This window comes from Caloenas nicobarica, chromosome 25 (assembly GCF_036013445.1).
Source record: "Caloenas nicobarica isolate bCalNic1 chromosome 25, bCalNic1.hap1, whole genome shotgun sequence".
NCBI lineage: Eukaryota > Metazoa > Chordata > Aves > Columbiformes > Columbidae > Caloenas > Caloenas nicobarica.
The window spans coordinates 3062116-3074917 of NC_088269.1; the positions used below are offsets into that span (position 1 = coordinate 3062116).

Here is a 12802-nt window from a genome sequence, read left to right on the forward strand (position 1 = left end):
GCGAGCAAATGAAAAAAAAAAAAAACCAAACAACAAACAGTTTAAGTGGGAGAAAAAAAAAAAACCTCTGCGCCGCCCGGGAATCGAACCCGGGTCGCAAGAATGGGAATCTTGCATGATACCACTACACCAGCGGCGCTGTCGAAAACGCGCCTCCCGCCCGGCGCTATGACCGTGACCCCCCGCCCGGCCCCGCCGTGGCGGAACCAGCTGACGGGCCGGGTCCGCCCGCCCAGCCAGCGCCATGCCGGCCCTCCGCCGCCTCCTCCTGCTCCTCGCCGCGCTCTGCCCGCCCGTCCTGGCCCGCGGGCCGCAGCGCGATGCCCCGGGCAAGATCGGTACGGCGGGGTGGGGGTGTGTGTGGGGGGGTGCGTGTGTGTGAGGGGCCGGTCCTGACTGACTTGACCGCCCGGTTCTTCCAGCCGTGATCGGCGGCGGGATCGGGGGAGCGGCCGCCGCTTATTTCTTGCGGCAGAAGTTCGGGAGGAGCGTCCGGCTGGAGCTGCTGGAGAAGGCGGCGGTGGGGGGGCGGCTGGCGACGCTGCAGCTGGAGGGGGCCGGGTACGAGGCGGGGGGGGCCGTCATCCACCCCCTCAACCTGCACATGAAACACTTCGCCAAGGAGCTGGGTGAGTGGGGGTACCCCCTCCCGGCATCCCCAAATCTGCAGCCCCTCACCCCAAAATCACCATCCCCCCCCCCCAAATCACCATCTCGCCACCCCAAAATCGCCATCCCCCCCCCGCCCCAAAATCTGCAGCCCTTCACCCCAAAATCACCACCCTCCCACCCCAAAATCACCATCCCCCCACCCCAAAATCTGCAGCCCCTCACCCCAAAATCACCATCTCGCCACCCCAAAATCACCATCTCGCCACCCCAAAATCACCATCCCCCACCCCAAAATCTGCAGCCCCTCACCCCAAAATCACCATCCCCCCCACCCCAAAATCACCATCTCGTCACCCCAAAATCGCCATCCCCCCGCCCCAAAATCAGCATCCCCCACCCCAAAATCACCATCCCCTCCACCCCAAAATCACCATCTCGTCACCCCAGAATCACCACCCCCCCCACCCCAAAATCACCATCCCCCCCCAAAATCAGCATCCCGCACCCCAAAATCACCATCCCCCCCCCAAAATCACCATCTCATCACCCCAGAATCACCATCCCCCCCACCCCAAAATCAGCATTTCCTCACCCCAAAATCATCAACATCCCCCCACCCCAAAATCACCATCCCTCCCACCCCAAAATCAGCATCCCCCCACCTCAAAATCACCATCTTCTCACCCCAAAATCACCATCCCCCCCACCCCAAAATCACCATTTCCTCACCCCAAAATCACCATCTTCTCACCCCAAAATCATCCTTTCATCACCCCAGAAACACCATCTCCCCACGCCAAAATCACCATCCCCTCACCCCAAAATCAGCATCTCCTCACCCCAAAATCACCTCCACCCCGCCCAGGGATGCTCCGGGTCCATCTCTCCCTCTGCTGCGGGGACACCCCCATAAACGAGCTCCCTCCTCCCCCAGTGGCTCCCCCCATATTCCTCCCTAATATGTCACCTCCCCGGATCCCTCTCTAATATGTCACCCCCCCATACCCCTACCCAATATACCCCAGATATCGTTCCCCGTTATCTTCCCCCCCCCCAAATCCTTCCCCCATATCTCCCCCCCATATCATTCCCTAATATCTCCCCCCTCAGCACCCCCAACCCCAAAATCAACCCCCTGCCAAGAGACCCTTTGGGTCCAGCTCTCCCTCTGTGCTGCAGGGACATCCCCACAAAGAATAAGCCTTGGGTGACCCCCCCTTCTTCCCCAACATCCCCCCCAATCCTTCCTCAATTTCATCCTCGATCCCCCAGCCCCCTGGGAAAAGGGTCCCCCCCCTCTTGCCATGGGTGATGCATTAATCCCATCATAAAGGTCCAAAAGTCACCGCAAGTAACTACCTGGCTCCTGGTCGAGAGCTAATTCCCCTTCCCACATCTTGGACATCCAATATTTAATTGCTCGCCCTCATCAATGCAAAGCCACGTTGACTTGTGAAGTTAAAATCAAGGCATAATACAGTTTAGCTCGACACAACGTCAACTTTTCATTAAATTGCCTTTTTTTCCGCCCTTTTCCTCGAGGCCTCGAGGCCGCCACGCCGCACGACAGCCTGGCGGGTATTTATAACGGGGAAGAGTTCGTGTTTGAGGAGAGCGGCTGGTACATCGTCAACCTTCTGAAGCTTCTCTGGCACTACGGGCTCAACCCCCTGCGCATGTCCATGTGGGTGGAGGACGTCCTGGACAAGTTCATGAGGTGCGGTGGGTCCCTGGAAGACAAAAAGTGGGAAAGCGGCTGCGGGGAAAGCTGCAAAACCTGCCGATGAGTTGTAAAAATCCACGGAATCATCCTGCCGCCACTGAGAAAGGAGTCGCTGGTTGCTCTTTCTCAATTTCTGATCGTTTTTCTAAGGAGAAGGATCGAGATGAGCGCTGCCGTCTTCAAAAAGGCTGCGGTGGAAACGCGTGTTAAGTGCACCCGCGTGCTACAGAGAATTAAATTCATAACTGCGCGGAAAACACTTTAATTAGCAAAGATCAGTATATAAATAAAAGAAGGTCCAGGTCTACTTAGGCATGTCCCACTTAGGCTAAGGCTTGGCTGGAAGTACAAGCCCTGCTGCTCTCCGGACGGGCTTTGAGATCCTCCACCGCTTCCGAGGGCAAAATACAACATTAACGGTGACCGAACGCCTATTTTTTGTCTCCGGTTACAGGATCTATCGCTACCAGACGCACGACTACGCCTTCAGCAGCAACGAGCGCCTGCTCCACGCCCTTGGAGGGAACGACTTCGCCCGCCTGCTGAACCAAACCATCGACGAGGCCTTGCAGAAAGCCGGCTTCTCCCACAAATTCATCAACGAGGTGGTTTGTCCGGCCATGAGAGTCAATTACGGGCAAGGCGTCACCGTCAACGCTTTTGTAGGCGAGTGTTTTGTAGGTTTATCTCTCTGGGCACCTCATGCTCGTCACGGGTGGTGGGATTCCTGCTCCCCGGGCTGCTGCCGTGCAGCCGTTAGTGGGTTACAAAAGGATGGTTTTTTCCCCCTGATTTTCCACTTTCTGTTTCAAATACTCACAGAACGACGCCCAACAAGCCGCTCTAATGCTCGTGGTTTCCTCGTAGGCGCCGTATCTCTGGCCGGCGTGGAATCGGGCCTTTGGTCGGTCAAAGGGGGGAACAAACTTGTCTGCAGCGGCCTTATCTATGCGTCCAAAGCCGAAGTTATCCCTGGGACGGTTCTGTCCATAGAGCCCAAAATCAGACCCAGACCCAGCGGTGAGTTGGGTTTGCTTTGCCTTTGGTGGGGAGGAGAACAGCGCTGGCCTCCGTCATCGCTCTGGGCAGACTGGAAACAACAAAATTGTGCCTTTTTTGGCGTTTTAAAATTGAAATCGGGCTCTGCTCAAAGCCCCAGCTTGTGGCTAAGCTCAGCTCAGCTCAGCTAAGCTGCTACTAGCTTAAAAAGCGACTTCACCTCGCACCAAGACTTTATTAACCTAAACGGGATGGCATTCAAAAAGCCGGAGGGACAAATGGGATTCTCTCCAGGAGGAAAAATGAGCTTTTTCTCCCATTTTTTCCCCCCAGGGGACCCGGTGAAGCTCTACCACGTGATGTACAACACCACGTCAGGGCTAACGGGGGACACGTACGACATCGTCGTCATCGCGGCTCCGCTGGGCCGCAAATCGGCCAACATCACCTTCAAAAACTTCGACCCTCCCGTCCCCGACTTCCTGAATCCTTACCACCAGACCGTCGCCACCTTAGTACACGGCCGCTTAAACGCCTCTTTCTTCGGTTACCGGGACTCATCCGCCTTCGATTTCGGTGCCATTTTCACCATGGAAAACCCCAAATTGTTCTTTAACAGTGTCGGGGTGGTGTCGCCGGTGGGAGACGTAAGCGGTGAAGGAAAAGCGCCCTTGGAATCGGCCGTTTGGAAGGTGTTTTCCAAAGAGGAGCTCACCAAAGAGCAGCTCAACTTGCTTTTCTCCTCCTACGACTCCGTCAAAGCCAAGAAATGGTTGGCGTACCCCCAGTACAGCCCCCCGGAAAAGTGCCCCCCTGTTATTCTTCACGAGGCTGTTTACTACTTGAACGGCATCGAGCGGGCGGCCAGCGCCATGGAGATGAGCGCCATCGCCGCCAAAAACGCCGCCCTGCTCGCCTTCCACCGCTGGTACGGCAACACCGACCGCATCGACCAGGAGGATCTGCACGAAAAGCTGAAAACGGAGCTTTGAGCCTCAAAAGGGATGTCCGCGCTACGACCTGCGGAGCTGCGGGTCGCGTCCCGGAGATTTTTAGCCATAATGAACACTAACGAGCAAGGAGGAGACGCGCGGACAGCGGTGGAAAAGCTTTATCGAGTGAGCTGGTCCTTCCTCAAGCAAAAGCTCCTCGGTACGTCCCTACGCAAGACTGAAGTTGTCTAAAAAAGCCTAAAAAACTTGTTTAAAACACCATTTTGACCCCAAAAGTGCTCTTCACGGGGCTGCCAAACTCAGGATCTGTGTCACTGTGATTAACCCTGCATGTGTTTTTTCCTCTCTGAACGTTTCAGCCAGGGGAAAAAAAAAACCAAAACCAAACAACTTCTCGACTGTAAATCTCTGCCTCAACTATTTTTGGAATTATATATCCAATATTTCTTGCTTGGGGTGGCACTAGCATGGTGGAAATTTGGGCTGGATTCCTAAATTATCTTCCAGAACAAGAACTGGAGCTATGGGTGGGGGGACTGGGCTGCCGGGGGTGCAGAAATTGCAAAAATGGGGGGTAATTAAGGAAAACCACAGATTATCCTTTGCTTTGTCGAGGTTTAAGGTATTAATAACTTAGATGACAGGGCACGATAGGTTAAAAAACCTTTTCTTGAAAATATTGTGTCCCTTGGCCGCATCTCACATCGCTACAATACCTCAAACTGTGTTTGGAATATAAAATTTAAGAGTCGATTAATAAAATTAACGCGCTGATCTTGTGGTCCAGCTGCCTCCTCACTGTGCCACAGGGGACACAGCTGCAAGAAAAGCATTTTTAATGGTGCTTGAGAAAGCACTTTGCACCAATTTATATCAAAAATGCAATGGCAAAGACCATCAGAAAGGACTCACACAAACCAAAAAGGCCAATTTCCACCTGGTTCCCATTTAGGAGAAATACCCAAAAGCTTCTTTGGTCCAGTACAGCCTCCACAGGCTTTAGTTCCTACATCGCAACTCCATGATGCAGAAATAAGAATAAAAATCATTATTTAAAAGAAAAAAATCCTACGTTTAGACAGCCCAGCTTGGCACAAACACTCTGCGTCACTCTTAGAGGGGACTTTTCCTGTTTTCCTCCTAATTAAGAACCGACAATGCACTCAACAAACATGCTGCAGCTTTGTAGCTCGTTTTTTACAAGATATTAAGGAGAAGGACATGCAAGGAAGCACCGATTTAACATCAAATCCAACAAATTCAGCCTCCCAAAAGCCCTCCCTGAGTTTTAAAGCAGAAAAACTGCCCCGACCAGTGCGTTTCAGCCACCCCGTTACCCCAAAAAACAAGAAAAACTGACAAGTTATGTCAATCATTACAAAATTTATTTAACAAAAAAAACCAAAAAAAAGGGTTTACACTCAGGGATGCTTTGGGCAGATTCAATAAGTAAAGAAAAAGGGCGGGTTGGGTCTCATCACAGCCGGTAACGACGCGGGTTCCTCCGGCATTATACTCGTTCCAAAGCTTCCAACATAATGATGCTGTTTCCCCGTATTACCTAAAACGGAAAAATTGAGAGCGGTCGGTGAGATGTGGCGCTGAACGTCCCCCCTTCCTCTAATTTATTTTCCTAAAAGGCTGAGGTTGTGCCTAAAAATCATCCGAATTCCCTCCCAAGGATCGGCACGGACTGATTTTTAACTCTAAAACCCCACCCATCGTTCTCTATCATACTAAATATAACCCCTTATTAAAATTAATCCCATTTTACACACACTGACGCTGGCGTGTGACTGGTACTCCCCTGCTTTTCGGCAGCAGCACTCACCACCATGCCGATGTTGTTCTGCTGTCCCCCCGGCGCCATCTCCACGCACTCATCGATGACGAGGTTCATGAAGGGATCGAAGCCCCGCAAGATCCCCTGGACGTGTCGGCCGCCATTTAATTTCACTACCAGAAATTAAGTGTGTTTAAAGAAAGGGAAAAAAAACCCCAAACGGCTGAACTTGAGGTCCTTTTGGCAGAGGGACTGGACGAGATGATCTTTTGAGGTCCCTTCCAATCCCTAACTTTCTGTGATTCTATGACTCTTTTGTTCTTTAGAAGTGTTTTGCACATCACACATGATGTTGTAATACTAATTTTGGTTGGAAAAGCCCCTCAAGCTCATCGAGTCCAACCGTTAACCCAAACCACTACCCCATGTCCTGAGAACCTCATCTCCGTCTGTCCAACCCCTCCAGGGATGGTGACTCCAGCTCTGCCCTGGGCAGCCTGTTCCAATGCCCCGCAGCCCTTTGGGGAAGAAATTGTCCCAAATTTCAACCTCCCCTGGCGCAACTTGAGGCCGTTTCCTCTGGTCCTGGCGCTTGTTCCTGGGGAGCAGAGCCCGACCCCCCCTGGCTCCAAGCTCCTTTCAGGCAGTTCAGAAAGCGCTAAGCGCTAAGAAACGCCTGTTCTACTTTTATCTTGCACATTTTAAACTAGCATTGATCCAATTAATGGATTTTGAGGCCTGAAACTCATCAGTGCCCACCCCCGGGAGTCTGGTTGGGCCGAGCGGGACGGGGCTCGGGGCTCCCCCGCGGCCTCGCAGCCCTTTTACCCGGCGCAGACACACAACTCGTGGCCGGGAGCGGCTCCGGGACTCACATGACAGCTTCTTGTCCATGAACCTGCAACGAGAGGCGGCGGCGGCCGCTCAGCACCGGGGGCGGGAAAGGGAGGCCCCATCCCCTCCCCGCCGCCATGACAGCGCGGTGCACGCCGGGACACCGGATGGCGGCGGGCCCCGCCGGTGCGTTCCCCTCCCGAGCCCCTCACCGCCCCGCTCCCGCTCCCGGCCCCGACCGCGTTCGCACTTTTTCAGCTCGGGCGGGTGCGCTTTGCTCATGGCGGCTCCGCGCTCCCTCTCGCTCCACCGCTCTGACGTCAGCGCGCCGCCCGCGCACCCACCCCCGCCAGCCAATAGCGATGGCGCCTGGCTCCCGCCCTCCTTCCCGACGCGCCTCGCGCCCCCCAGCCCGCCAATCACCGGCCGCTACCGCACTCCCCCGAGCAGCGGCGCGTTGGCGGGATGCGCAAAGAGCTGCTCGGCGCGGCTATGCGCGGCCACACGGGGTGATACGGCGGCATAGCCGCCACGCTTTTCCCGGGCCTTGCAGGGGCCGCCCTCCCTGCACATGCACGGGGGTCACCCGCACCTTGCACACGGGCAGCGGACACCCCGGACTTTGCACATGCACGGGGGTCACCCGCACCCTGCACACGGGCAGCGGACACCCCGGACTTTGCACATGCACGGGGGTCACCCGCACCTTGCACACGGGCAGCGGACACCCCGGACTTTGCACATGCACGGGGGTCACCCGCACCCTGCACACGGGCAGCGGACACCCCGGACTTTGCACATGCACGGGGGTCACCCGCACCTTGCACACGGGCAGCGGACACCCCGGACTTTGCACATGCACGGGGGTCACCCGCACCCTGCACACGGGCAGCGGACACCCCGGACTTTGCACATGCACGGGGGTCACCCGCACCTTGCACACGCGCGGAGGTCACTCCGATGCTGTGCACGCACATAGGGACCACCCTCTCCGTTGCACGCATGCAGAGGTCACCCCCATGCCCTGCACATGCAGGGGTCACCCCATGCTGTGTATGCACGTGGGGGTGACCCTGTGCATTGCACACCTGCAGGGTCACTGTGTGCTGTGTATGCACCTGGGGGTGACCCCGGGCATTGCACACATGCAAGGTCACTGTGTGCTGTGTATGCACCTGGGGGTGACCCCGGGCATTGCACACATGCAGGGTCACTGCGTGCTGTGGATGCACATGGGGGTGACCCCGGGCATTGCACACATGCAGGGTCACTGCGTGCTGTGTATGCACGTGGGGGTGACCTCGGGCATTGCACACCTGCAGGGTCACTGCGTGCTGTGTATGCACGTGGGGGTGACCCCGGGCATTGCACACATGCAGGGTCACTGCGTGCTGTGTATGCACGTGGGGGTGACCCCGGGCATTGCACACATGCAGGGTCACTGTGTGCTGTGGATGCACGTGGGGGTGACCCTGGGCATTGCACACCTGCAGGGTCACTGCGTGCTGTGTCTACACGCAGGGGTGACCCTGTGCATTGCACACCTGCACAGGTCACCCCCACACCATGCATGCACATGGGCATCACCCCACCTTGTGCACACACGCACAGGCACCCCAAAATGCGCAGCAAGTATACGTCTCACCCCATCCCTGCATAAGCACAAGCACCCCCCCGATATATTGCACTCGTGCAGGAGATTCCTCCCACCTTGTGCACTCACGTGCATCACCCTGCACCCACACAGGGATCACCTCCCCCCCAAAAAAGCATCACCCATATATTGCACCCTGCACCCCCGACCCCGCAGCACCCCAGCAGCCGTGGCACCTCGCCTTTAATGAGCGCGCGGGGGCTACTGCGGGATGGCGGCCAGGCTGTCCTTCATCTTCTTGGCCATGGCGGGGACCAGGCGCAGGTGATCGTCCCCGCAGGCGGCCAGGCAGGCGTCCAGCTGCCCCCGCACCCGCGTTTCGCTGCCCCCCGCCTCCAGTGTGTCCCGCGCCTTGTCGTTGCAGTGCAGCGTGCAGCGGCTCAGCCGGTCCTGGGCGGGGGGGGACACATTGTGGAGGGGGTCAGCATGTCCCCGTGTAACGCCCCCCCCGCCCCGCACCGTGTGGGTGTCCCCCCCGTGTCACCTGGAAGCGCTCCAGCTCGGCGGTGACGATGGCCTGGGCTTGCGCCAGGGGCGCGTGGCAGCGCTCGATGCAGCGCTGCACCTGCTGCATGGTGGCCGCGTCGTCCTCGCAGCACCGCGCGCTGCACCGGAACATGGCGCCCTGGGGGGGCACGCCGAGGGGGGTCAGAGGGGCGCAGACTGCGGGGATCCCCCCCCCGCAACCGGCTTTGTGGGAGCAGCATGCGAGGAGCCGGCTGCACCTCGAGCCTGCACGTGTGAGGGCACCGCGGGCACAGGGCATGGGGGGCACGGGGTATGAACTGGGGGGGCGCAGGGCATGGGGGTATGGGGTATGAACTGGGGGGGCGCAGGGCATGGGGGTATGGGGTATGAACTGGGGGGGCGCAGGGCATGGGGGGCACGGGGTATGAACTGGGGGGGCGCAGGGCATGGGGGTATGGGGTATGAACTGGGGGGGCGCAGGGCATGGGGGGCACGGGGTATGAACTGGGGGGGCGCAGGGCATGGGGGTATGGGGTATGAACTGGGGGGGCGCAGGGCATGGGGGGCACGGGGTATGAACTGGGGGGGCACAGGGCATGTGGGGCACAGGGTATGAACTTGGGGAACAGGGAATGTATAGGGGCACTGGGGGGTACAAGGCATGGAGGGGCACAGGGCATGGGGGGCACGGTGTATGAACTGGGGGGGCACAGGGCATGGGGGGCACAGGGCATGAACTTGGGGAACAGGGAATGTATAGGGGCACTGGGGGGTACAAGGCATGGAGGGGCACAGGGCATGGGGGTATGGGGTATGAACTGGCGGGGCACAGGGCATGGGGGGCATGGGGTATGAACTGGGGGGGCGCAGGGCATGGGGGGCACAGGGCATGAACTGGGGGGGCACAGGGCATGGGGGGCACGGGGTATGAACTGGGGGGGCGCAGGGCATGGGGGGCACAGGGCATGAAATGGGGGGGGGCATAGGGCATGGGACATGCATTTGTTGGGGGGCACAGGGATATGCAGGGGACACAGGGCACGAAGTGGGGGGCACAGGGCAGGTGTGGGGGTGGCAGGGGGCGCAGGGCATGGGGGGGCACAGGGCATAAACTGGGGGGGCACAGGGATGTGTGGGGAGCACAGGGATGTGTGGGGGCACAGGACGTGTCGGGGGTGGCAGGCACAAGGCGGGGGGGGGACAGGACATGCGGGGGGGGCACAGAGCTTGCACGGGGCACGCAATGGAATGGGGAGGGGGGGTCAAGGGCCGTGCAGAGCGCAGGGGGCTGGGGGGGCATAGGGGGTGCGGGGGGGGCACAGGGCTTGCTCAGGGCATGCGGGGGGGGGCACAGGGAGCTGTGAGGCCACAGATCACTCCCGGGGGGGGCACAGAACACACCTGAGTGGGGGGGCGCAGAACACACCCGAGGGGGGGCACAGAACACACCCGGGGGGGGGGGGGGCACAGAACACACCGCGGGGGGGCACAGAACACACCGGGGGGGGGGGCGCAGAAGACACCCGGGGGGGGGCACAGAACACACCCGGGGGGGGGGGGCGCACAGAACACACCGGGGGGGGGCACAGAACACACCGGGGCGGGGGGCGCAGAAGACACCCGGGGGGGGGGCACAGAACACACCGGGGGGGGGGGGCGCAGAACACACCCGGGGGAGGGGGCACAGAACACACCGGGGGTGGGGCACAGAACACGCTGGGCACCCCCCCCGCGTCCCGCCGCTCACATGCCCGGGGCGGGGGCGGGGGTCAGCAGCGGTTCCCCCGCAGGTCCCGCCCCCCCGGTGCGTCCCCCCCCCCGTTCCCCGGTACCTGCATGGCGCGGATGCGCTCCCGCTCCAGCCCCTGCACCGCGCTCTCCAGCGCCGCCTGCACCCGGCCCTGCGCCGCCTCCGCCATCCCGGCCCGGGCCGGGGCGGGGGGGGCCCGGGGGGGGCGGGCCCGGGGCTGCGGAACCGCCCCCGGGGGCGGGGTGGGGGCGGGGGGGGAACCGCGGGCAGCGCGACGGCGATTGGGGCGCCGGGGGGTGTGCGCAGCGATCGCTGAACGCTCCGCACGGGGGGGCTTGGGCTTGACCCCCCCCCAAAAAAAAAAAGAAAAAAAAATCCTGCTGGGTTTATAGCCGCAGCAAAGCTCCACACATCTTATAATTAACCGAGCGGGGGGGGCAGCGCTGCTGCTAAAATTGCCCCGTGCCCGGAACACGCGTGGGTCCCCACGGGGTGGGGGGGTCGAGCCGGCCGCTCTTTGCAGCAGCACCAAATCTGGACACCCCCCCCCCAGCACCCACTTTAACTCATTTCGCAGCCCGGAACGCGGAGGGTGAGGGGGGGCCTGACACCATTAAGGGGGGGCGGGAATCAATCCAGCCCCTCTTTGTAGCATAAATCTGGACCCCCCCCGCTGCACCCACTTCAACCCATTTCACAGCCCCCCACACTGAGGCTTGGCCGGGGCGGGGGGGGCCCTGATCCCATTGGGGGGGCTCAATCCAACCCCCCTTTGCAGCAGCACCAAATCCAGACCCCCCCCCCCACCCCAGCACCCACTTTGACCCATTTCACAGCCCCCCACACTGAGGTCAGGCGGGGGGGGGGGACACCTGACAATTTGGGGGAGGGCTCAATCCAGCTGTTTTTTGCAGCAGCACCAAATCTGGACCGACCCCCCCCCCCCCAGCACCCACTTCGACCCCATTTCACAGCCCCACACACAAGGCTGGGGGGGCCCTGACCCATTTGTGGGGGTCACAGGGTGGGATGACACCGTGTCCTCGCTGCTGGGGGGGCGGAATCGTCACCGCCTGTCCCCCCCAAACCGTATCCGTTGCGGCACCTGGGTAGCAGCTGTGCCGGGGGGGGCAGAGGAAAGGACGTGCACGACATTTGCAAATATCCCCCCCCCCAAAAAAAAGCCCCAAGACACGAGTTTTCTGAAAAAAGTGTCCTTTATATCACTTAAATAACTATAATCCAGGTATCGGGGCGGGGGGTGGGGGGGGAAGAGCCGATCACAATAACATATTATAGAAATCAAAATTAATTTAACCACACAAAATAAATTAAAACATTAAATATTAACTTTCAGTGCAACATATACAGAAGACATGAAAGTAACTGCGACTTTAAAAAACAAAGAAACAAAAACCAACCAACCAACCAAACAAAAAAACCCAAAAAACCCAAACCAAACAAACAAAAAACCAAAAAAAAAACCCCAAAGAAACAAACAAAAGCTTTGGGTTGGTTATGATAAAGGCTACGGAAAAGATTAACGCTGCGCCGGGAGGTTAGAGCACCGGTTTGAGGAGGTTTCCTAGGATTAAGGTTCATTTTATTATTAATAAAAAGCTCGTTTCTGTCCCCAAAGTCGGCGCGGTCCGAGGCGGGGGCTCCGCCGGCGCTTCTGGCTCTATAGAAAAATAAAGCCCCATCCGTGGGAGCCGAGGGAGGGCGGTTCTGGTTTTAAAAAAACCCCCCAAAAAACTGAGAAAAAAAGGAAAAAACAAACCCCAAACCAAAGAACAAACCCTCCCGGTTGCCGGGGGTCTGGCTCTGCGGCGGGGGGGGGGCACGCCGAGCCGGGACGCTCGTTTGCCGTCCTCCGTGGCGGGAAATAAAGAAAAAACATAAGAAAATAACAAAAAAATAATAGACGAAACCAGAGGAGATGCTGCGCTGGTCCCCGGCGTGGGCGTCGCTGCGGGGGGGGGGGGCGGCGGTGGGACCCCCCTGCTCCGTCAGACCCCTGCGGGGA

The 12802-nt window shown here is 58.8% G+C and overlaps 3 protein-coding genes and 1 non-coding gene across 6 annotated transcripts in view; 1 reads left to right on the plus strand and 3 right to left on the minus strand.

Moving 5' to 3' along the window:
* Nucleotides 1–68: 68 nt before the first annotated feature.
* TRNAG-CCC (transfer RNA glycine (anticodon CCC)) lies at nucleotides 69–139 on the minus strand. Its single transcript has one exon. It is a non-coding gene; the product is annotated as a tRNA-Gly (tRNA).
* On the plus strand, nucleotides 103–5215 carry PCYOX1 (prenylcysteine oxidase 1). Its single transcript, XM_065651674.1, is given in 7 exon segments — nucleotides 103–174; nucleotides 176–338; nucleotides 423–629; nucleotides 2155–2329; nucleotides 2790–3001; nucleotides 3203–3355; nucleotides 3668–5215. Coding segments are annotated over 7 exon segments (1641 nt in total). The 3' UTR covers nucleotides 4327–5215.
* Nucleotides 5216–5665: 450 nt separating this feature from the next.
* SNRPG (small nuclear ribonucleoprotein polypeptide G) overlaps nucleotides 5666–12802 on the minus strand; it is a 184416-nt gene continuing 177279 nt past the window's right edge. Inside the window, exons 1-4 of one of the 3 annotated variants that reach the window (XM_065651689.1) lie at nucleotides 8740–8802; nucleotides 6946–6968; nucleotides 6119–6243; nucleotides 5666–5848 (exon numbers count right to left, since the gene is read on the minus strand). In XM_065651689.1, the coding sequence (XP_065507761.1) occupies nucleotides 5798–5848; nucleotides 6119–6243; nucleotides 6946–6964 (195 nt within the window). In that variant the 5' untranslated portion in view covers nucleotides 6965–6968; nucleotides 8740–8802 and the 3' untranslated portion in view covers nucleotides 5666–5797. Of the gene's footprint in view, nucleotides 5849–6118; nucleotides 6244–6945; nucleotides 6969–7154; nucleotides 7262–8739; nucleotides 8803–12802 lie in introns of those variants that run through there. The other 2 variants (XM_065651688.1, XM_065651690.1) reach the window with 2 other exon arrangements.
* On the minus strand, nucleotides 8760–10945 carry FAM136A (family with sequence similarity 136 member A). The gene is made up of 3 exons (XM_065651687.1): nucleotides 10859–10945; nucleotides 9043–9183; nucleotides 8760–8948 (listed from the first exon to the last, which is right to left on the minus strand). The coding sequence occupies exons 1-3, from the start codon at nucleotides 10943–10945 to the stop codon at nucleotides 8760–8762; spliced, it is 417 nt and encodes a 138-aa protein (XP_065507759.1).

What these genes read in the sequence shown, in the direction of transcription:
- FAM136A (XM_065651687.1), bottom strand. Translation starts at nt 10,945, where the DNA reads ATGGCGGAGGCGGCGCAGGGCCGGGTGCAGGCGGCGCTGGAGAGCGCG. An exon ending in AGCGCATCCGCGCCATGCAG is followed by an intron (nt 9,184 to 10,858) that starts GTACCGGGGAAC and finishes GTGCCCCCCCAG; the next exon opens with GGCGCCATGTTCCGGTGCAG. An exon ending in CCGAGCTGGAGCGCTTCCAG is followed by an intron (nt 8,949 to 9,042) that starts GTGACACGGGGG and finishes CCCCCCGCCCAG; the next exon opens with GACCGGCTGAGCCGCTGCAC.